This window comes from Lepidochelys olivacea (genome assembly GCF_965140295.1).
Source record: "Lepidochelys olivacea isolate rLepOli2 genome assembly, chromosome: 3".
Classification (NCBI taxonomy): domain Eukaryota; kingdom Metazoa; phylum Chordata; order Testudines; family Cheloniidae; genus Lepidochelys; species Lepidochelys olivacea.
In genome coordinates this window covers 102671344-102696900 of record NC_140413.1, presented here as the reverse complement: position 1 = coordinate 102696900, position 25557 = coordinate 102671344, and the positions used below count along the sequence as shown (strand labels likewise).

General features: G+C 41.4%; 1 protein-coding gene across 1 annotated transcript in view; it reads right to left on the bottom strand.

The window, feature by feature from the left end:
* The window catches only part of EYA4 (EYA transcriptional coactivator and phosphatase 4), a 221427-nt gene that overhangs the window by 177471 nt on the left and 18399 nt on the right, over positions 1 to 25557 (bottom strand). The window contains exon 2 of the mRNA XM_084622652.1: positions 24504 to 24606. Coding sequence (XP_084478778.1) covers positions 24504 to 24536 — 33 coding nt within the window. The 5' untranslated portion in view covers positions 24537 to 24606. The remainder of the gene's footprint in view (positions 1 to 24503; positions 24607 to 25557) is intronic.

Genomic DNA, 25557 nt, shown 5'->3' with positions numbered 1-25557 from the left:
TTTTGTTTAAAAAGTTACAAACAAAAAATTCACTTTTGGGCAGACTCAAACACTGAAAAATTTCAGCCCAAAAAATGGTTTCACAAAATCAGGAGTGACTGAGACATGGGCTATGAAAGAAATATTTTTTCAATCTTAAACACAGTGGTCACTGCTGCTCCTACTGTAAAAACCTATTATTCTTTTTTCCTTGACCTGTCTGAGCAAAAAAAAGTGAAACTTAGTAGAAGAAATATTCTCAATTGCATGTAATTCCGCTTTAGAGCTAAATTAGACTAAGAAAAGTGGCTGAGTTTAGGTTGGGATTAGTTAACATTAGCTAGCTAAACCTAATCTAAACTCAGCTATTCTTTCTAATGTAGACACAGGATAATGTTTTACTTTGATTTTAGCAGATCGAGTTATAGCCTAGGCTCCCAGAGAAGCTTAAAGTTCCATTTTTTTCAGAAGGGAGCTTCAGAGAGAGGATGTGGAATGGAGAACAGAGAAGGAACCCGAGTAACATCCGGGATTAAAATGGGCCTTTCTTCTGCATCAAAAGATATAGCAGGTTTCATAATATTTATCAAACAGAGACACATCTTTGGTTCTTTTTTCTAGAAGCTGGGCTGGATGGATCACTCAACAATTGTCCTGTTCTGTTCATTCCCTCTGAAGTATCTGGCACCAGCCACTATCAGAAGACAGGATACTGGGCTAGATGGACTAGTGGTCTAAACCAGTATGGCCATTCTTATGTTCCTTCCATCTTATTTTCAGACAGTAAGTCTCTCACCATGACATCCTCAAGAATACAAATGAAAGTTCTAGTCTATGGAAGACTGGAGCTGGGGAAGGAACATGGGCAGGATCCATGAATTATTCCAACTGGGACAAATGCTCTGTTTTAATATTCCTTTTACACCTGTGATGAAGTAAAATCTTTTTCCTCCAATGCTAACTCTCCACACTAAATGCTAACAAATGATTCACGTTGCTTCCCTTTGTCACATCAGTGTTGTAAGGATAAGTATATTAAAAACAGATCATCAGCGCTTTGAGATGTACTGATGACACATGCAATATAAAAGCTACGAATCATTATCATTATCATCACATAAAATAATCGAGACCAGTATAAATTCTAACTTGAGAAGTTACCATGCTTTGCATTTTGTAGCAGTGAGAAAAAAAGTTATACACTGAGATTTGAATGATGATTTTTTTTAATAATGAAAACAACCTTTTATAAAAAGTGGATTACTATTAGAAAAGAATTTCAGTCAGTGCTGGGAAGTAATACTCCCAATAACCTGTGTTCAGAAACTAGGTCAAATTCAGAAACAGGATATTTAAGAACCCCGATACACTAAAGAATCATATTGGAAATCAGTATACCATAACAAAATGTGCTGGGCCTTGTAATATTATATAACATTAATTTTTATTGTATAACAATAGTTTTTCATTTACAATGTCAACGAGTCAAATACACCTAATTGTTTCAAAACAGTTAACTTTAAAACCATACAAATCCCAGTCTCTAAATTTTTCTCTCACTACTTTACAATAAACAAAGCATGTTAACTTCTTGAGTTAAAATTTACATCATTCTGAATTATTTTACAAACGAATCCCTACAGTCTGCCTGCTGCCAAAAAGGCTCTGTGGTCTACTGATTTCAAAGTGAACCAAGACTACCCAAGTTCTAATTCAACTGAGACATTGACAGTGACCCATCGAATAACTGTATGCAAACCACTTAACCTCTTTATACTTTAGGCAAGTCATCTGGAAAATTAAGTAAAAATCATGGCCTCAGTGAAAAACAGAAATTGTATCAGAGATTAAGTACGCCTGCAAAGGCAAATAAGTCCTTAACAAACTGCAATTTCAGGCACGGATTCTCCAAAGGCACTGCCCAGGAGGACGGTTTTGTAAAGCCGAGCTGAGATAGGAGACAAATTCAGCATCTTCGTGTCTATGCCTATAAGTATTCCATTTTGGCTTTGCTTTTTCCTTGAATACCCTTGATGCAAAAATAGAACATAATTTTTATATATATGTAAATTGTCTGCACTTTAAAAATATTTTCTTCTCTATAGAATGAAAATAAGTAAATATAATATTCTTTAAGCAAGGTTAAACCATGAATAGCTCAAATCAGTACAAACGTTGGCTGCTCTTGTCTACATTTAGGAGCCAGCAACAAGACCTCTACACTGACTCTTGGCCACTGTTGTGATAAATGGGCCTACAATTGTGAGATCAACTGTAAAAAATTAGTGAATGTTTATAAAATGTCACAATGAACTATAACAACAAACAGCAGACGCTGATGGGTAAAGGAGCTAAAGGGAGACAGAAAGACTGAATTGGTCCAAGCAAAGGCTACTGATCTAATTTAAGGACTGTGTTAAGATCATCTCTGCTTAAAAAGAAAAGGGGGGAAAAAAAGAAAAAAGTAGTAGTGTGGGACTGGAAATCAACGGACCAAAATTGGTGAATTGGAAATTAGGTCTAACTGGAGGACTAAATGGCTACTCCACCCACTGCTCCCCTTTTAGGGTCCTCAAAAAGAGACTTTTAGGGGAAAATTGACCGATATGGGTGGACGGATGCCAGCGCTGTCTTACTGAAAGATGAGAGAAGGGAAAGGAGAGACCTACACCATCCTGGCTGCCACACCCATCATTTCCTGGGGCCCACTGTGAAACCATTTGGCCTTCACTGTCCTAATCCCAAGAGATCTCCTGACCAGACCAGGCCACGGGAAGAACCCAGGTGACATGGCCACCACCATCCTCACCACCATCTGTGATGTAAGTTTCTGTCACATACACACACACCTCCCACGACCCCCACACCCATGTCCATTTTCTTCCTCATTTTAGTTCTCTTTCCTATCCTTCTCCTTTTGCCTTCTGTCTAAGGGAAGTCTGTCTTAGCCAGCCAAGACCGTAAATTTTGCAACACTAATTAAGCCTGTGAACAGAAAGACAGCTAAGAGCAATACCCTAAGTAGCCTGATGCTGGTACAAGTTTGCCAGGTGCTGGATTGCTTGATAAGACTGCCTGCTATGTTTTTGTTCTTCCAGCACCGAGATTGTGAGAGTCAATACCTAATTGTGAATGGGGAATCATCAAGTGGGAGGGTTTAAAGCAGCGGTCTACAGGGATCAGTTCCTGGCCTTATGCTAGTTAACATTTTTATCAATGAGCTGGAAAAAAACATAAAATCATCACGGATAAAGTCTGTAGATGACACAAAAAATTAGGGGAGTGGTAAATATTGAAAAGGACAAGGTCACTAATACATAGCTACCTGGATTGCTTGGTAAACTGTGCAAATCTAGAAGCAAACAATATGTGTTTTAAATTTGGCTAAATGTAAACTTACACATCTAGGAACAAAGAATGTAGGTCATACTTACAGGAGGGATGAGACTATCCTGGAGAGCAGTGACTCAAACATTTTTGGAGGCCCATGGTGGGTATTCAGATGACCATGAGCTCCCAGTGTGATACTGTGGCCAAAAGGGCTAATGTGATACTGGAATACATAAACAGGGGGATCTTGAATAGAAGTAGAGAGGTTATTTTACCCTGTATTTGGCACTGTTTCAGTCGCTGCTGGAATACTGTGTCCAGTTTGAGTGTCCAAAAGTCAAGAAGAATGTTGATAAATTGGAGATGGTTCAGAGAAGAGCCACAAGAATGACTAAAAGATCAGCAATATGCCTTATAGTAATAGGTTCCAGGAGCTCAACCTATGTAGCGGAACAAAGAGTAGTAGTAAGAGATGATTTAATTCCAGTCTACATGAGAAACAAATATTTAATTATGGGCTTTTCAGTCTAGCAGACAAAGGTAGAATGCAGTCCAATGGCTGGAAGTTGAAACTAGGAAAAAATCAAACTGGAAATAAGGAATAAATTTTTAAGAGTAATTAACCATTGGAACAATTTACCAAGGATCATGGTGGAGCCTCCATTACAGACAACTTTTAAATCAAGATTGGATGTTTTTCTAAAAGATATGCTCTAGGAATTATTTTGGGGCAGTTTTATGGCCTCTGTTCTACAGGAGGTCAGAGTAGATGAGCACTCTGGTCCCTTCTGGCCTTGGAATCTATAAATCTAGGAAACAATAGGACTATCAATAACAGCAACAACAAGAGCTCCAGCCCAGTTCAACTAGCAGCTTCTCTTCTCCGCAAAAGTTATTACCATCTTTAATACCATCTAAGAGAATATCAGACAAGGAGGGTGGTGGAGGGGAGGGGTGCCTTCTAAAATCTCTGTCCAGGGAAAGGGAACAAGGGATATTATTAAAATGAAACCCTTCTGTAATACTTTACATTTCAAGTGTATAAACTGTCTTTCCTTCTTTTCCTTTTATGTTTATGTTGAATAAAGGGTTAAAGGGATTTTTAATGGTGTGTTTGCCATGGTACTAAGCAGACTGAGGTCTCTGGATACCAAAACCTGGACCTTGCTTAACACTGTTTAATGTTGGACAGTGAGAGGGTCACGTTAATGCCTCTGACTCTTTGGGCCCAAATATTTCATCTAAATTAACAGACCACCACTAGTTGGTTAATTTCACTAGGGGGGTGGTGAAGCACTGGAATGGGTCACCTAGGGAGGTGGTGGTGGAATTTCCATCCTTAGAGGTTTTTAAGACCCAGCTTGACTAAGCCCTGGCTGGGATGATTTAGTTGGGGTTGGTCCTGCTTTGAGCAAGGAGTTGGACTAGATGACCTCCTGAGGTCTCTTCCAATCCTAATCTTCTATGATTTATGAATTTGAAGCTATCTGCATGTGAAGACAAGACTTGGATCATAAACTTACAACTTGTCTTCATGCAGCGTTAACTCAGGCTCCTATTCAAGAGTTGTCCCTAACATGAGTCCCATCGACACACATACAAAACCCTCGCTTGAGTGTGGTGGTGCTTTACACCTGAACTGGCTGATCCATCAAGGGGTACAGGATAAAGCCTGAGAGTTACGAATACCCAAGCCACTAACACAACTATTCTGCAGTGTGGATGCAGGTTATGTTACTCTGATATATGTTTGGTGACTATTTTCATGACTCTGGAGCACAAACCATAAACAGATTTTATTTGAAGACAACTAATTTTACATTTAAATAAATAATAAAATAAATGAACAACATGCATAGTATTTATTGTGACAGGGTTGGGCGAGATGGCTATAGGAGGAGTAATAGAGGGCAGATATATTAGCCCCAGGCTAAGTAGGTCCCTTTTCCCTGGATAAGGTAACAGGGCAGGTTCCAGAACAATCAGGAACCTTCTGGAGACAATTAAGACAGGCTGATTAGAACACCTGCAGCCAATCAAGAAGCTGCTAGGATCAATTAAGGCAGGCTAATCAGGGCACCTGGGTTTTAAAAAGGAGCTCACTTCAGTTTGTGGTGTGCGTCTGAGGAGCTGGGAACAAGAGGCACTAGGAGCTGAGAGTGAGAACGCATACTGTTGGAGGACTGAGGTGTACAAGCATTATCAGACACCAGGAGGAAGGTCCTATGGTGAGGATAAAGAAGGTGTTGGGAGGAGGCCATGGGAAAGTAGCCTAGGGAGTTGTAGCTGTCACACAGCTGTTCCGGGAGGCGCTCTAGACAGCTGCATTCCACAGGGCCCTGGGCTGGAACTTGGAGTAGAGGGTGGGCCTGAGTTCCCCCCAAATCCTCCCAACTCCTGGTCAGACACAGGAGCAGTCGGCCTGGACTGTGAATTCAGAAAAATGGCCAAGCTGAGGGCTGCCGTGAAGCTCCAAGGTGAGCAAATCCGCCAATAAGCGCAAGACCCACCAAGGTAGAGCAGGAACTTTGTCACACTATATACAGTAAAGCCTCAGAGTTACAATCTGACCAGTCTACTACACACCTCATTTGGAATCAGAAGTACATAATTACCCTGACATCTGCTGGGAGAGCAATACAACAGTGCACAGACAATCTGGGAAGCTTTTGGAGAGTGTTGGAGACAGCTTCCTGGTGCAAGTGCTGGAGGAACCAATGAGGGGCCGTGCTCCTCTTGACCAGCTGCTCACAATTTGGGAAGAATTGGTAAGGGAAGTAGAAGTGGGTGGCAACCTGGGCAGCAGCAATCATGAGATGGTCGTTCAGTATCCTGACAAAAGGAAGAAAGGAGAGCAGCAGAATATGGACCCTAGACTTCAGAGAAGCAGATTGACTCCCTCAGAAAACTGACGGGCAGGATCACCTGAAAGGCTAATGAGTCCAGGAGAGCAGGCTGTATTTTAAAGAAGCCTTATTGAGGGCTCAGAAACAAACCATCCTGATGTGCAGAAGGAATAGCAAATATGGCAGGTGACCAGCTTGGCTTAACAGATAAATCTTCGGTGAGCTTAAACACTAAAAGGAAGCTTACAAGAAGTGAAAACTTGGACAGATGACTAGGGAGAAGTATAAAAATATTGCTCGAACATGCAGGGTTGTAATCAGGAAGGCCAAAGCACAATTGGAGTTACAGTTAGCAAGGGATATGAAGGATAACAAGAAGGGTTTCTACAGGTATGTTAGCAACAAGAAGGTAGTCAGGGAAAGTGTGGGACCCTTACTGAATGGGGGAGGCAACCTAGTGACAAATGATGTGGAAAAAGCTGACGTATTCAATGCTTTTTTTTGCACATCGGTCTTCACAGACAAGGTCAGCTCCCAGATTGCTGCACTGGGCAGCAGAGTATGGGCAGGAGGCGAGCAGCCCTCAGTGGTGAAAGAACAGGTTAAGGACTTTTTAGAAAAGCTGGACATGCACAAGTCCATGGGGTAGGGTGCAATGCATCCAAGGGTACTGAGGGAGTTGGCTGATGTGATTGCAGAGCCATTGGCCATTATCTTTGAAAACTCGTGGGGATCAGGAGAGATCCAGACAATTGGAAAAAGGCAAATATAGTTCCCATCTTTAAAAAAGGGAAGAAGGAAAATCCGGGGACCTACAGACCAGTCAGCCTCACCTCAGTCCCCAGAAAAATCATGGAGCAGGTCCTCAGGGAATCCATTTTGAAGCACTTAGAGGAGAGGAAGGTGATCAGGGACAGTCAACATGGATTCACCAAGAGCAAGTCATGCCTGACCAACGTGATTGCCTTCTATGATGAGATAACTGGCTCTGTGGACATGGGGAAAGCAGCGGACATGATATACCATGACTTTAGCAAAGCTTTTGATATGGTCTCCCATAGTATTCTTGCCAGCAAATTAAAGTTTCAATTGGATGAATGGACTATAAGGTGGATAGAAAGCTGGCTAGATCATCGGGCTCAATGGGTAGTGATCAACGGCTCGATAGCTAGTTGGCAGCCAGTATCAAGCAGAGTGCCCCCGGGATTGGTCCTGGGGCCAGTTTTGTTCAACATTTTCATTAATGATCTGGATGATAGGATGGATTGCACCCTCAGCAAGTTCAAGGATGATACTAAGATGGGGGGAGCGGTAGATATGCTGGAGGGTAGGGATAGGGTCCAGCGTGACCTAGACAAATTGAAGGATTGGGCCAAATGAAATCTGATGAGGTTCAACAAGGACAAGTGAAGAGTCCTGCACTTAGGATGGAAGAATCCCATGTACTGCTACAGGCTGGGGACCGACTGGCTAAGTGGCAGTTCTGCAGAAAAGGACCTGGGGATTACAATGGATGAGGAGCTGGATATGATTCAACAGTGTGCCCTTGTTGCCAACAAGGCTAACGGCATATTGGGCTACATTAGTAGGAGCACTGCCAGCAGATTGAGAGAAGTGATTATTTCCCTCTATTCGGGATTGGTGAGGCCACATCTGTAGTATTGCATCCAGTTTTGGGTCCCCCACTACAGAAAGGATGTGGATAAATTGGAGAGAGTCCAGCAGAGGGCAACGAAAATTATTAGGGGGCTGGGCACATGATTTATGAGAAGAGGCTGAGGGAACTGGGGTTATTTAGTCTGCAGAAGAGTGAGAGGGGATTTGATAGTAGCCTTCCACTACCTGAAGGGGGGTTCCAAAGAGGATGGAGCTAGGCTGTTCTCAGTGGTGGCAGATGACAAATCAAGGAGCAATGGTCTCAAATTGCGGTGGGGGAGATCTAGGTTGGATATTAGGAAAAACTACTTCACTCAGAGGGTGGTGAAGCACTGGAATTACCTAGGGAGGTAGTGGAATCTCCATCCTTAGAGGTTTTAAGGCCTGGCTTGACAAAGCCGTAACTGGGATGATTTAGTTGGGGTTGGTCCTGCTTTGAGCAGAGGTTGGACTAGATGACCTCCTGAGGTCTCTAATCTTCTATGATTCTATGAATCAGGCAGCAGCAGAGATGGGGAAAAATGCAAATACAGTACATTACTGAGTTAAATGTAAAGTACTAAAAAAAAGGGAAAGTTTAAAAAAAGATTTGATAAGGTAAGGAAAGTGTTTCTGGTCTTGTTTCAATTTAAATTAAGGTGGTTAAAAGCAGCATTTTTCTTCTGCATGGTAAAGTGTCATAGAACCATAGAATATTAGGGTTGGAAGAGACCTCCGGAGGTGTCAAAGCTATATTAAGTCAATGTTCAGTTGTAAACTTTTGAAAGAACCACCATTATGTTTTGTTCAGAGTTACAACCAACTTCCACTCCCAAGGTGTTCGTAACTCTGAGGCTCCACTGTAGTTTCTTGATGTCAGACCCTTTGGAATAAATTCTGCTCTCCAATATACTGAGGTAAATCTCGTTTAACTTCACTGATCTCCCCCCCCACCCCGAAACTCTTATGTCTGGAGATTTTTAATCTGTCCTCAACTGAGTTACTTCAGATTTACCCCAGTGTAATTGAAGGCTCAATTTGGCTCTTCATTTTAATGGGTCTGGTTTTACAGGTCATCATTAAGACATACTTCATCAAAGCAGAGTTCTTTTTTGGTGCTATTTTATGTATGCCAACTATTTCTTTTTTCTACTCGAGAGGATTAATTTGCAAGTGTGCCAGCCAGCTACTGAGGCACAGCTCAGAGAAAGATTATGGGGGACACAGGAAACCACAGCTGTTCTTTGATGCTAAATAAACATGATCCATTGCTACAAATCATTTAGAAGAGTATGCTAATAAAATCTACTGGAAACGATTGTTTTTACTTTCAATATAGGTTCCAAGTCAGCAAGGTACTTAAAGCCTGGGCCAAACTTTAAACATATGATTAGACCTATTTAAGACAGTGGGACAACTCGGGCTTAAAATTACACATATACTTCAATACACTACTAAATCTGGACCTTTGGCAATAACCTAATAAGAATAAATCAAATATGTATTCACAATACTCTGTACTTGTACCTTGGAAAAGGAGTTCTTTGTACTTAGTGGACATAAAAGCATTGAGATTAAAAGCCTAAACCATATAACAGGGTTACCCAAAAGTAGATTGCTTTAAAACACTGTTTTGTCAAACATCTAGTTTGTACCAAGGGAACTCAGGCCACTTTTTAAAAGAAGAAATTCTTTATATATAATGCAACACCTCCTGAAGAAGATCAAGTCCAGAAATCTAAGGTGTTGCACTATAATTGTTAGCTGGGAACTGTGGCAGACACAAAGAACAAACTGAAATATTTTGCACGCTCATGCAGGATTGCAGTGGGCTCTCTTGGAAAGCTCATGTCCACTTCTGAGCATAAAAAAAAATGTCTTTATATCAAGCATGCCAACTCTTGTGAATTTATCACAAGAGACATGATTTCCAAGTAAAATTAAACCTTGCCCATGATCTCGTGATCGACCTACCAAATCTCAGGATTTTTTTTCTACTGACAGCACAGGCCTTAGGGGAGTGTGATGTGAGCGACAGCCCAGGGCTCCATGGTCAGAGGGACACTGTCCCAGTGCCGCAAGCTGGTGGGTCTGGGCTGCCGGAGTGGGGATGAGTATGGGTGAGCCCAGGTCTGGAGCCCCTGGCCAGCCAGGCAGGGGGCAGTGATACCACCCAGAGCTGCCAGCCGGGGGGAGGCACAGGGCTTGCCCCTGCAGAGCCAGCCCCTTGCTGCCCCCTTCCCATGGACCTGATGGTCAGAGGTGTATAGCTGGGGGAACCCCATGGCTCAGAAACGCCTTCCTGTCCAGCCCAGATTGGGTGGCCAGAGAGCAAGGTATTGCCACCCTTACTTCTGTGCTGCTGCTGCCGACGGTGCTGCCTTCAGAACTGGGCAGCCAGAGAGCTGCCAATCTAAATGTGCAAAGCAGAAATCTGCCTCCTGCTCCCCCAGTGCTTGATGCCCAGCATTCTCCACATTTACTTTTCACAGAAGTAGTTTTCTAAGAAATAAAGGTGGCATGATATTGCAGGGTAATGAGGAACAGGTAGATGTGGGGCCAGGAAGGAGGCTGGAGGGTAGGGGACAGTAATGGGAGGGGATTGGATGTCAAGTCCCCAGGCTCGGATAGTGGTGGGTAGGAGTACCGCCCGCCAAGTAGCCAGGGAAAGACCAGGTTATTAACTGTTGCAAGTTGATTGCGAGTCACAGGAGTCTGGTGCCTGCAGTAGGAGCTGTCGTGATGACACAAGAAACTCCTCCAACCCAGCAGCCTTGGAGCTAAGGACACAGACCTGCCCTGCCTTCATGTATGACCCTACAGCAGAGAGAGTGTCCAGGGGCAGAAGAAGGGAGATGGGAGTCAGGGAAAAGCTGCTATTGGCTCCAGGGCCTCCCGCTGCTTTGGAACTTCTCCTCTACTTGGGATCTGGGTAGAGGAGAAACTCTGGGGGATGCGGAAAGCATATCAGGGGAGAAAGGAGTCAGTGAGGTGGTGTTGGTGGGTCCAGGGAAGGGGGGAAGCCCAGGGGGCAGCAAGCCGGGGTGGGGGGGGCAAGACAGTGGTAGGAAATGGATGGCAGGTGAGGTCCCCTATCATAGGGATGAGAAGAGGGTAAGTGGAGTCTCCATCTGAGAAGTCAAGGAGAAGAGTATTTTTTGTGTGCATTAAAAAGCTGACTTTTCAGTCTGAAATTTATCACACATAGCCAGAAGAGTAGAGGGGGTAAAAAGCAAACAAACAGACAAACTAAAAAGCCCAGTTTGATGTTTTGTAAAATCTTGTGATTTCTGGGCCAATCTCGTGATTTTTTTTTGGAGATCCACCTCAATATTTTTGATTACTTGTAGTTGGCAATACTGTTATATGTTTTATATTTTATATACTTATTTGAATTTGTATTTCATATTAATAATGCAGCTTTCAAAGCTTGAAATGGGGTTGTGACATGTTCAGTCTTTAACTTACTAAATCCAAGATAGTATTCTCCATATATGGGGAAGGGTCCATGGGTACTCAATACAAGGCCTACTTTGAGTTAGATATATAGTGCGAGTTTCCCTAACTAGCAACACACCTGAAATTCCAGTTTTGTTGCCCTGTGGAACTGAGACTACCAATCATGACGAATTTCGTTTTGTGTGGTCAGTTTTTGTCAGCATTCTAAAGATAGTGTGTAGCAATGGAACAAATTTCTTTTATTTGTTTCTTTGGTTATTAAAAGAGGTCCAAATGATGTCTTTTCAATGAGAACTCCGATATAGCTGACTTGATAACTTCTTACAGCTAATGGTTTGGGGGAATGCACGAGGAAAGGTACAGTGATACCTAAAACTTAAAGTTATTTTCAAGATGTGGTTATTGTTTAACTTTACAAACTGCAAAAATTATCCCACTGCAATTTTTTGTAAACAGTAAGGCTGGAGTTTTTAAACCAAAACCAACATTTAAATTATTCTTTTTTATTTCTTATTAGATGTACATTTCTGTTACATCAAGAGTGAAAGTAGTAAGTTTGTTTCTGAGCCCAACCCCAATTTGTATTTCCCCAATCATATGCAATACGTATCAATTAAGGATGAGCTCACATTATAACAGATGTCAAAATACATAATCTGCTACCACGTTTGAAAGAGCTAGGGTCACAACAAATGAGAATTTTAATAAATGAGAATTACAAAATACATACTCAACTTCTAAAGTTTGGTGGGGGGAAAACCCCTACCATATCGGTCTATGGTAGATTACGGTATGTACATCATAGAGTGGTGACACAGCAAAGGGCACAGTAATCAGAAAAAAGTCTGTACCATTCATATGCCAAGATTACCATACCACAAGAAAAGGTAGTACCAGGGAAGAGAAACAATAACTTAAATTTCAGTTTCAGTCTTAGTGGAATGTGGAAATTTTACTTATTAGGAAAATCCATTCAATGTTGCTATCTGGGAGATATTTGTAGCTCAGTGGACTGGACATTGAACTGGAGTGGGGAGATGTGGTTTTATTCCTGCTACTAACTCATTTTGTTACCTTAGGCGGGCCTTTTATCATCTGTTTGTACCTCAGTTACTTCACCTGTAAAAGGGTAACAAAATGTTTACCCAGCTTTGGAGAGTGCTTTGAGATCTTCCATTGAAAAGCTTTGTGCAAGTGCTAAGTATCATTTATATTTCTGCAAATGCCTTTCAAGCAACAATACTTCGCTTTGGTACATCTTTTTAAATTTTAAAAGAAAATGATCACCTGTAGATTCATTATTTTTTGTTTCTACATTAATCATTTCTTCAGAATGTTCTTTCAAAGGTATTGTTGACATTTAATTAAATGAAACTTCATTCCTTTTACAAAGTGACATAATACTACTACTAAGTGAAATAGTTTTGCATGACAGAAATTTGTCCACATGACAAAATACTATAAAAATAGTAAGTAGCTATGAACAACAATATTGTCACTACCAACTACACTGTTGCTATGGTTAAATACAAGGTAGTTTTGCAGAGTATGATTTATTTAAATTAAGAAAAAACACTAAAAATCTAATTTTATTGAAATCTGCTTCATTCAAGGCACCAATCTTGCAATCTACAATGTCCGATAAGACTGCCACACTTACATGGGGCCCCCATTATCTGTATGGCTCTGTGTGCACGCAACACTGTATGTCTGTTGTAAATTGAAGGGTCAGGGCATTAGCAAGAACATGCAAATTGTAACCGAAAACTGATGGCAACAGGAACACATGCAATATCTTCACTCATAAAAAACATGAAAATAACATTGGTTCAAGAGCTGCCAGGGATTGTCCAGCCATAACTACTGTACAAATATGAGTGGCATGCACTATATGCTATACGGTATGATGGAAAACAAATAACTTACACAATGCACAATTCTAATGCTGTCCTCGCCTCACAAAAATGAAAGACTTTTATCCAACTTTATAGCTGTACACATCTGCTAGAGCCTCCCATTTTATGGACTTCAACCTATTGTTCAATTCTAGGTTAAAATTAAGTAATCTAAATATGCACTCTGTTACATAAAGGCCCAGAGGATGAAATTACATCAGCTTCTAATAAGGCTCTTTGAAATCCTAAACTAGCAAGTTAACAGCCAAATTATTTTTCTTCTGTTAATGCTGATTGAACACTAAATAATTACTAAAAGAAAACAAAATAAAAAGTTTGACACCTTTGTAGGAGTTACAAGCCTTTGATTATTTGTTGCCCCAGGACACAAGTAATATATAACTACTACACATTTTATATTTTATTATTATTATTAATTTTATTATTAGCATGCACACCTCCCAATACAAACTTACAATTTTTTTTAAAAAAGCAAGTAGTCAGGAGCTTTATTAAGTTAAAGCTTAGAATTTTTTTCTCATTTAAAAACTATGTAAGAATTTTTTCTTTTAAAAGAAGGATATTTATACTTAATCTGTGAAAGAATTAACATAATTTAAGAGGAAAAATAATTATTTGGAAGACTGAAAATAAGGTGAAAACTTCTCTGTGTCACTTACAGGAGTTTTAAAACACTGTCCATAAAACCCATTACAAGCACAATAATTAAAACTAGCTTTCCCCCCCCCCCCACCACCCCCTGATAGCTGATTAGCAAGGCTATACAGAAACAAGTTTCTGTGGCAGTGACTTTTCTTTTACTGGATAAATAGCTACCCACAAAAAAATAGAGGCATAGAATTATTTTAAGGCCAAAAGAATGCTTAAAGATTAAAAGCAAAAAGAATTATTTCTTTCCCCCTGTTTTCCTTTTTCCCCTTTTATCTGGAATTACAGATGAAGAGGTGTCAATATCTGTTCCACTGCCAGAGAACAACAAGTTCCCTCCTTCTATGTCAGGAATCAAGGCCTGCCTACTAGCACAGTTAGCCTGCAGCTGGCTGTGTGATTGGCTACATCACCCAATTGGCTAGAGGGCCCAGCAGCAGCTTGCTGACTGCTCAGTGCTCATGCTACCACTGTGCTTGCTCCTATGTTACCTTGTTCCTGCTGACCCTGCCTTGCACCCATCCTTGTTTGCCCTGACCGTGCCTGAGACCCCAACTTGCTTGTTACCCCACTCACTCTCTCTGATTCCAGCTTGACTCTTGGCTCTGGTACCCAGTTCCTTACCTCCAGCCTAACCCGTGACTTTGGCTTCAGACTACTGCCTCCAGCTCTGACCCTAGTTCCTGGTTTCTGACACTCAGTTTCTGACACCTGCTCCAACCACTAGGCCTCATGCCTGCTTCAAACAGTAGGCCTGATGCCCACGCCAAATACTAGGCTACACCACCGATAGCGTGGTTACCTGACAGATTGAGCAGTCTAAGACAAAAGACCTTGAGTCCTAAGGGGCCCCAGGAGTGCCCCCCAACCTTGTGCTGACACACCAGAGACCAGGCATACCAATGGTTGGGGCCATGAAAACAGAACATTTGCGCAAACCGCCAGCAGTTCCAGTCAAGGCAGGCAAGAACTGGGAGGTACTGTGATAAGCAAGTCCAGATGATGGTGCTTTGGCAAGTACACCGAGGCAAGCCATGCCTGGAGGGGCCTGAAGTGTAGTCTTGCATGCTGCACTGCGTACATACATGCGTTGATGTGGCCCAAAAGCCCTAAACCATGCTGGGCTATTGTAATCTGGTGGTCCTTGAGCTGTACAATCAGGGACATAATAGTTTGAAATTGGCCTTCTGAGAGGAAGGCTCCAGCTTGGGTAGAGTTCAACACCACTCCAATAAACTCTATCCTCTGGACCAGAGTGAGGGTGAATTTCTGAAGAACATTTATTATCAGGCCTAGGGCCTTTAATGTTGATGCGTTAAAGTGGATGCTGGACTCCACCTGGGCCCTGGACTGACCTTTGACCAGTCAGTCATCCAGATATGGGTAGACTTGCACCCCTTGTCTCCTCAGGTAGGCTGCTACTTCTGCCAGACACTTTGTAAACAAACAATCGTGCGGAAACTGCAGGCCGAATAGGAGAACTGTGAATTGGTAGTGCACGTGGCTCGTGACGAACCTTCTGTGGCCTCAGAAGATCAATATAGAAAAGTAGCATCTCTCAAATCAAGGGCAGCCTATCATTTCCTTGGATCCAGGGATCCAAGGGATTAGGGCCCTTGAATGTCTGGCAGTCCACTGAGAAACTTTCAACAGCAGGGCAGAACAGTTCCAGTGACCATCGGGGCGGTAAGAAAGAACTGAGAAGGCGCAGGTTCAGCCGGGTCCTTTATACCAGTACTATGAGCACACGACCCCAGAAGGCCCCAGAGCTGACCTGACAGGTACCACTGAGGGAAACATTTCTGGCAACTGTGCTTGGGGTATATACATACCTACACTGGAATGGACATGTGTAAGCACAAAGAACACCACATCCATCCCTGCATGCCTTCCACCACACATACCCCCAAAAAACAGGCCCCAAGATTCCTAGACAGCGTCCTCAAGGTGTGTGTGTGTGAGGGGGAGTATACTGGCAGAAATCAGAGCTAGTCCCCAGGCAACCCACGCAGACTCCCTGATTGGCTGGTGGAACCAGAAGATTGTCTCCTTAGGCAGCAGCATCTCACTGGCTACTCAATGCTCATGCCCACCACTGTGATTACTCCTTTGTCGCCCTGTTCCTGATGCCCCACCTTGCACCCAGCCTTGTCTCTGCCTGAGACCCCCATCTTGCCTGTTAATCTTCTTGCTCTAAGTAATTCCAACTTGACCCTTGGCTCTGGCTTCTGACTACTGTCTGCAGCTTGACCCTTGACTCTGGAACCCAGTTCCTGACCCCTGGCTTGATCCTTGGCTGTGGGTTCTGACTACAGCCACCATCTCTGACCCCAGCTCCTGGTTTCTGATGCCAGTTTCTGACATCCACTCTAATCACTAAGCTAGACAGTCCATGTCCTGGTTCCCTGAGAGTGTGTGTGTATGTGTGTGTGTGTATATATATATATATGAGAGAGAGAGAGAGAGAGAGAGAGAGAGATATTACATATTGCTAGACCCTCTGCCACATGGGATTAGAGCATAGGGTGAAGAGAGCCTTTTCTCCCACCAGGCAACAAGCTGTACAGATACTGCGCTCTCTCCATACTGCGCTCCAAGATAGTACAAATAGAAGGTCTTGGCTACAGCACTAGCCCCCTCACCATGGCACCAAGGAGAAGGCAACTTCTCAGGCAGTGCATAAAGATTTGAAATGTACCATGGGTACATAGTTTAAAGCATAAATAATAGGAAAAATAAATACATTAGTGACATGACACAATAAAGAGTATACATTACAAGCTATCACACAGACATCTCAGCAAACACAACAGCTGTTCATCTCGATCAAATTCTATTCCTTCTAAGACTGAATGAAAGAGTGTACATTGATTTCAGGAGCAGCGTGTGACCATGCTATCATCCCATTGGTATGAGGAGTTTCCAAATATCAGGATGTATACACAAACGGTGAGTCATTTGCAACAATTCACCAAAAAAGTTGCAAAATTATTGGAAAACGTTCCATTTCAAAACAGATTGTAGTTTTAAGTTTATAACGTATTGTTATTAACAAAACTAAGAATAAGTTATTTTAATTTAACTGGTACCCTTTTGAGTTCTTCTGCCTATTGTCCTATAGCAGCTGAGAACTTCCATATGCGGATCAGTTTAGCAGCTTTTTCTAAAAGGTAGAAATTGATGGCCCAGTCCTTTAGAATGAGCAAAGGGGGTGTAAAAGACTACCAAATCAGAATGGCAGTATTTTACAGTCACATTGCAGTCGTGTAAATGAGTACATAAGGCACAGAGCACTGATAAATTCTAAGGGCAAAATTATTCATCCCCTCTCTACTAGCCACCATAATCTTGACATAATTTGATGGATCTAAATTTAGAACAGGGGCCTCAGTATAGAAGACAGTGCAGCTCTCTGCAGGACAGGGTTAATAGACTATAAAGTTCAGGGGGACATGGATCCTGAGCCAAATTCTGTCCTTTGTTAAACCCCATTCATCACCAGTGAGTTCCAATGGGTTACTGTATGCGATATAAAATCAAAGTATTTGGCTCCTGGCCTTTTAATCTGCTTGTAAAACACCACGAACACCTATGCTACTAGATCAATAAATAAAAATAAGACTTGCTTTTCCTTGAGCATGCCAAAGAATGTTTACATCTCGATAGTGATAAGGTGCACAAAACCAGGCACAGTATATAACTTGCATTTTCCTGCTTCATACTGTTATCCCTGATAAAGATAGAAATAACGTGAACTCTCTCTGATATGCATGCTTAGTAATACAGAGTGAATATATACAATAATGGGTTTGCTAGATCCTTGTTTAGCTATTTGTAAGACATGCATTTATTTATTAAGATTTAAGACTTTTAGCTGTGTACACAAGTCCAGTGGCCATCTTCAGCCCCTACCTCAATGTTCAGCAGAATTATATGAAGATAGATCCATAGATTTTTAAGGCCAGAAGGTACCTGACTTCCAGTATCACACAGGCCACAACATTTCCCCAGTTACCTCTGCATTGAGCCCAATAACTTGCATGTGGCTACAGCATATCTTCCAGAAAGGCATCCAGTTTTGACTTAAAGACTCCAAGAAATGGAGACTGGACAATCCACCACTTTCCTTGATAATTTGTTCCAATGGTTAATCACCCTCAGTGTTAAACATTTGTTCCTTATTTCTAATTTAATTGCTCTGGCTTTAAAAATGTTCCATCTCCTAACATGAACAAACTATTTTGCAAAACTCTTCAATTCTCAGCTACTCAAATTCTCTTATCGAGGATTCCTCCCTTACTTTTCAAATGGTCCTACGTTACCCTTTCTCCATTGCTTTCTTTTCATACTGTAGCAGCAGAAATATCTGAATGAATAAGTTGTTGGGTAGGTCTACACACCAAAAGCTGTGCATAGGCTGGTCAAGCTACCCTTGCTGCAGTGCAGCGAGTGGGGGTAACAAGAGCAGTGACGACCCTACAAAGCAGGATTCAGTGCAGGTAGTACATGCCAGACCCCAAGTATGTATTTGGCTCTCTGGCCCACTGTAAAGCTCCCACTGCGCAGTCTTCACTGCTATTGTTATCTGTGCTAGAAGGCTTCAAGCCTGTGAAGAATTTTTCTCTGTAAACATACTACCATTGTCTCTAAAACACAGCAACGTTTTTCAGTTCAACCAAAGACTTCATCCAGCAGTGCCGGTCTCCCTTGCATGGACGACAGGGAGCACCTCTCTGATTCTCTCTAACTCAGCATCACCAACTGCTGCGAATTTATCACAAATCTTGCAGCATTTGGTATTCTTCTGAAAGCCCCAACTCCTAGATGAGGTGATTATACACGAATTTCAGCTTCCATTTCAACCTTCATGGCCGCAGAGAAAAACTACTTCAAGTCAACAGGACTTAAACATATATTTAAGTGCTTTCCTGAATAGCGACAGACTTAAGCATGTCCCTAAGTACTTTACTAAATCACCATTGCTGAACAGACCTCAATAGTAGTTTGGCATGATCTGAAGAGAAATAACATTTCTTTGAAGGGAATTGGTACCTGGAGCCAAGATTACAGTGTACCAAGAATAGCAGAATCTAGTATGGGGACAAAAGGTGGGAGGATCTTTACAGTTTTAAAATTGAAGTGGAAATACTGGAGACTTGACCGACACATTATCTGGAATGACAGACTCAATTCTTCAACCATATGCATTCCTTTGGGATTATTTCAGTTCAACGTGATTCTTAAAAGATTTTTTTTAAGGATGCAAATCACTGGGGCATTATTTTCTTAATGGTATGGTCAAAAAAAGAAAAAAAGAGAAAGTGAACCACAAAAAACCCCAATGTTAGTGATCTCACAATCCCAAAAAAGGCTATCAGAATTAAGGCTACAAATGTAGGCTGTCTCACTTCATGAAGACCAGCTATCTGCAGACTTTAATATTTTTTTTGCGCCACAGAACCAGGAAGTCACACTATTGCATTTTACTGATTCATACTGTCTATTACTATGACAGATAGACAGAATGACAGAAAAACAACACACAAAAACAGTTATGTAAGGGCTAAAGAAAATACGTGTCTTGTTCTCAGGTTGCTGGAAACAGATCTAATGGACTGCTCAGGGGAGTGAATTTTAAAAGGGGGCTCTCCAATGAGAAAGCCCAGCTAATCGTCATGAAATGTTCAACCAACTTATGTTTGTTTGTGTGGGACAATGCACTGTGGAGCTCTCCACTCATAAAGTCCAAATATCTGGGTGGCCTCACATACATACCCCTTTTATCTTAAAGACCAAATATCTGGGGCTGCTTAGCTGTCTCTCCTGGCTGTCTTAAATTATTGTGCTGGCGGAGGGGGAGGGGAAATGGGGTCACAACAGTTTAGATGAGGTTTAACCCAAACAACTCATCACAACCAACCAGCATCACATACCCATTGCTCAGTTTCCCCTCCAACCACCATCCACCTGCCTTATTTGGGTTGAATTATGACCAGTTCACTCTCATTCAGATCCACAGTCAGACATTATTGAGATTACAGAATTTTGGGTTTGATGAAAAAAGTCAAAATGAGTATAATCACCCTATGGATGACAATGCAGCCCAAAATACCTCACAAGCTTCTTCAGTGACTTCCTAAAACCTTAGGATGGGACCACTACACACACACACATACACACACACACAATCTACTCCCCAAAGAAGCTGGAAAGCTCTGTGTAGATCAAAACACTTGTCTCCTTCACAAACAGAAGTTGGTCCAATAACAGATATTACCTTACCCACATTGTGTCTCTACTCCCTAAAGAGTCAACGGCACATTGTAGATATAAAAATCTGCTGATACTTATGACAGGCTTGGAAAGCTTAGCATTGTCCATTGCATAAGTGATGAACTGGGGGAAAAGACCTCAGCAGCAGACCATATTTGCATAGACACAACTACTGTGCCTGAGTGACCAGCAGACAGACTTGCTTGGCAAAGTGATCAATTTTGGCTGTTTTAGGTAACAATTCACTATACTATTGAATGCAGGAATAATAAAATGTTGTCATCCTCATTGCATGAGTAAAGGGCAGCAGAACTATACTTAGCATGCCCTAATTCAGGGAGTGGTGATGCCAAAGCCAAATAGAAATTAGAGAGGATGAGGACAGGAGTTTCTACCTGCTAGACTGAAATCTTAGGGTATGTTTACACTGCAGTTAAAAACTACAGCTGGCCTGTGCCAGCTGACTCAGGCTAAGGGGCTGTTTAATTGAGGTGTAGATGTTTAGGTATTGGTTGCAGCCTGGGCTCTAGACCCTGCAAGGTGGGATGGTCCCAGAGCTCAGGCTCTTGCCTGAGCCTGGAAGTCTACACAGCAATGAAACAGCCCCACAGCCCGAGCCCTGTGAGCTGTAGTTGGCTGGCATGGGCCAGCTGCCGGTTTTTCTTTGCTGAGTGACCAGCAGTATGTCTTTCTTTGTAGACATACGCTTCAAGGTGCCTCAGGGTGGTGTTCAGTTTTCCCAGATTACTGGATGGGGGCTAGAGCCAGTTCTGTTTTGTAATGTTCAGAGAAACCCCTAGATATTGAACGTGGCCCTTGTTGCAGCTGACACCACCTGGAAGAATTATTTCATGCATAAATACATTTATATAGCTTTGTTTTTCCCCTTTACCTTGTTTTGTTGTTTTCAGTCTCCACAGGTTGGATCAGGAGGATGGGACAATCATTTCAAAAATACACTACTAAGCAATTTAGGACTAAAGGTGATCACTTTGAATTCCTGCTGAGACTGTTGCATAATAAAAATAGGGTTAATTTAGATGCAGTGGTTCACAGGTTTAAAATTTATTTGTTTTGCCCTCCCGTCACTCTGAACAAACAACCTGTCAGTTCCGGAAACTTCTAAAAGTAAAGGAATCTATCATCATCATCATCGTCATCTGTCAATAAAACAGTTACAAAAGAATGCATTCCCACCCAATACCAATATAGTGCTGTCCTGGACTAAAATGGACCACTGTCCAGCACATAACAATTGCACTGGCAGCATAGGGGAATAATGTGACACTACTTTGTTAGGCACCAGAGGAAACAGTATTTTCTTTCTCCCACCCTGTCTGTCTTGTTTATCCAGTGGTTCTCAAACTTTTGTATTGGTGATCCCTTTCACACTGCAAGCCTCTGAGTGTGACCCCTCCTACAAATTCAAAGCACATTTAACACTATTATAAATGCTGGAGGTGAAGCAGGGTTTGGGGGTGGAGGCTGAAAGCTCACAATTCCCCTCATAACCACCTTGCAACCCCCTGAGAGGTCACAAACCCCAGTTGAAGAACCCCTGATTTAGACTGTAAGCTCTTCAGGGTAGGGACTATTTCTTACTATGTTGGAGTACTGCCTTAGCATGATGGCACCCAGAAATCTGCTGGGGCCTATTGGTGTGTAAAGACTAACACCACCACATATAATGTCAGCAGGGCTAAAAAGCATAAATCCTGCCTTGAATGTATGATCCTCTGTGCCATTAAGCATTATACCATTAATAACAGTGTAATGACAGCAAGTGCTGCCTCCATATACAATAATTATCACAACTCAACTTTCACCTCACCTTGTAATTTGTTAGATGTTTTTCATATAATAGTTGAAAGCTACGTTTTAACTATGAAGAATATTATGGAAATTAGACTACCCTTAATATAAAAGAGGCTGTTAAATATGCACTTATCAAACATCCAATGTTGCAAAAACAGTTTAACCATCATGAAGTATACATCTTTTTGTACTAAGTTTAAATTTACAGATCTATTTTCTGTTAATATTTCTGTTAGGTAATTGCAGAGAGTAGTTACCTCAGATATGAAAAGCAAGAATCTTTACTTAAAGTCTTTTATGACCTTTATATAACTTTATTTATTTAATAAGGATGCCATTTAATTCTTACATGCTCCAGAGTTCTGGTTGGGAATATGTTAGATCAGCGGTTCTCAAACTGTGGGTCAGGATCCCAAAGTGGGTCACAAACCCATTTTACTGGGGTTGCCAGGGCTGGTGTTAGACTTGCTGAGGCCCGGGGGTGAAGCCGAAGACTGAGTCCCACTTCCCAGAGCCAAAGCCCAAGGGCTTCAGCCGTAGGCGGCAGGGCTCAGGCTTCGGCTTCAGCCCTGGGTGGCAGGGCTCGTCCGGGCTCAGGCTTCCGTCCCCTCTCCTGGGCTCTTATAGTAATTTTTGTTGTCAGAAGGGGGTTGCAGCACAATGAAGTTGGGGAACACTTGTGTTAGATAAATACAGCTGTACCAAGCAGTGCCACCACTATGATTCAACAATTATTTTAAAGGATTTTTAAATCATCCATGAAAACATGTTTCAGCATAAAAATCTCATACTTAAGGTTGTCAGTTGAGGAGTGAATTATTTTTCCCCACTATGCAAAAATGAAGAAACCCTTCTGTTCTGACTGAAATTTTAAGAATGAAAAACTGAAGGTATTGTTCTCAAATTCTTCTATGTACTCCTATTACCTACAAAAGTCTTTGTTACAATAAAATGTTACAACTAGTCTATTATGCAGATGGTGTATCTGAATGTATCAGACATAAAAATATTGTGCCACCCGATTACTCCTTAGAAAAAAAGGACAAGAAATCTCCAAGGTTTTTCCCAATTTTTCTGTCAAAGGAGGATGTGGCGGGATTCTCTGTATACCCTGCAAAACAGGACATGGAACCAGTCCCCAATCCCTGCAGATCCCCGCAGATCCCCTCAGATGCTTGGAGTCCCAGGAAGATCAGAATGAACCAAAGCCTTCCATATAATGATTCTGCATCTCTGCAGCAGTCCAGCTACCTTGCAGCTCTTATTCCTGGTACTTAGCAGTTAAGCTCCATTCTAGCCACACTACCATGCACTATCCTGGCCACAGCTCTCTCCAGCACTATGGAGCGGATCCACTGTATTATCTTTTAGGATGATTTCTGCAGGACCAAGGGAAGATGATGCACAACTTCCCCCCTTCACCTGCTCACTTCTCCCAGTTGACCAATAGCTCTATCTCCCGCCGCCCCTTAAATAGGTCTCCAGACTATGGATCACCCTCTGTGGGGAGCAGGGGGCCCTCCCTCTGTATGGTTCATGTGAAGGGTTTTGAGTCATGATAGAACCCCAAGTTATTTAATTTAGAATAGCTATTACATATACAGGCTAAAAGAAAAGGAGTACTTGTGGCACCTTAGAGACTAACCAATTTATTAGAGCATAAGCTTTCGTGAGCTACAGCTCACTTCCTCAGATGCATAATTATTCAGCAATAAAGTGAATGGTCTTTGGTAGGAAGGGAGATTAATATGCAGCCTAAGGAATAAATGTTCTTATCTTTATGGTAAGGAACCTTGTACACAGTGCTCCCTTTGTTGCAAAATTAAATGCTTTGTGCTTTAAAATTCTCCCACAAAAATTTTGTCATGCTTATAATATGTTTATGTTCTTATATTCTAAAAGATCTAGCAAAGTAAAAGCAATGAACTACAGAGTTAGAGCTACCAGTTCTTTCATGAACACACATGGTTGGCCTGTGAATAGTAGTGTACATTTTGCTCTCACTTATACCAGTGCAATACACTGGTTTCAATAGGAACATACCAATATATCTACAGAATTTGGCCCACTGTATGTAAGATCTTCCTCCATCATAACTAGTAAGACAAGGAATATTCGCCTTAATTTGCAATAAATGTTAACATTTATCAGATCTTAACCTCACTGAAACAGCCCCGTGTGTGTGTGAATTCACAGTACATACAATATGAAAGTATATTTTGACAGAATGATTTGAGCCAGACACAATGCAGGCAGATGCTATGCAAGGTCTTCACATACTGCTCTTCCAGTGTACCTCAATTATGTCCATCAACGCTTACTATTTCAGTTCTGCCAAACCCTGCTGAACTGTGTGGTGATTTTGTAATATGCAAGAATAGACAAAGGTGAGACCAGAAAACTCACTTCACCTCTGACCTAAAAAGTTATTTGAACCTAGATTCCCAGAAGGTCCCCAGGGTCTTTTTGTTCAAAGAAACTAGTACTGATACACTTCTCACATCCATTCTCAAAGAGAAATTTCTGAAGACATCCTTTTGAACATGGCATACAGAACACTATGGCAATTTCTTTGATAAAACTTCACTGAATTTGTACTTACTGATTGTTCATTTAAATCCTGAGAGTCTTCCATGGAGGTAGCTTTTCTTTTTCTTTCCACCCACAATAGAAGTATCTTCCCTTTAAAATTACAATTGGGGTTTCTAAATTTTTAAAAAACAAAAAGGAAAAAAGTGTCATGATCTAATTCTTACTTCTAAAGCACGTCCAGTATTAACATACATTCTGGGTGAAATCCTGGCCCCACTGAAGTCAATGGCAAAGCTCCCATGGACTCCAATTGGGCCTGGATTTTACTCTCTGTGTTTCAACATGCCCAGTGTCATTTTGGAAAGCAGAAACTATTTGAAACACACAAACAGAAACACACACTTAAGTAATAATTCTTCAGCTCCTGCCAGAAAAAAAAAAACAGTTCTGAAAACAAAGCAGTAGAAAAGCTAAAAATGTTTAATGAAAGCAGCTGTTTAAATAGACAGCAAAAGATTACCTTTCTAATATTTACATCCAAAAGTTGTTATAGAACACAGAACAAAAACACATAATACTCATTTAAAGAGAACTATTAATGATAGTCATTACGCAGCTAGCAGAAAAAGATTATCATGTAATTATCAGAATGTTATCTTCTTTCTAATGTCCATTAAACTCCTTTTGGATTAAACAAAATACACAGAGTGATTTAAAGCAGGCAGCTCCCTACAGTATGTTAAATGATGGGCATTACCCTAATTATCTTCTGTCTCTACACCTTCTCCTGTAGGATGAGTGACACACATCACTGCATCAAATGATGTAATTTGAAGTATGCAGATTTTGTGACTTAAGAGATCAGTGTTGTAAAGACTACTGCAACCCTAACTACAGAGCCACAGCCATTTTACTAAAAAAATAAAATAAAATGATGTTAATATGAAGTTAAGGTTGAGAGTACACAGCAGTAATTTAGGGTAAAATACATTATGGGAATGTTGAATTATCCCCAAGCCAAGCAGAATAAATGTAGGAAACTCAGAGTCAGGTTAACCTGCAAAGAAATCCAAACATGTTAAAGTAGGGAAATACACACTTCATCATCTGTTTGAACGCACTTT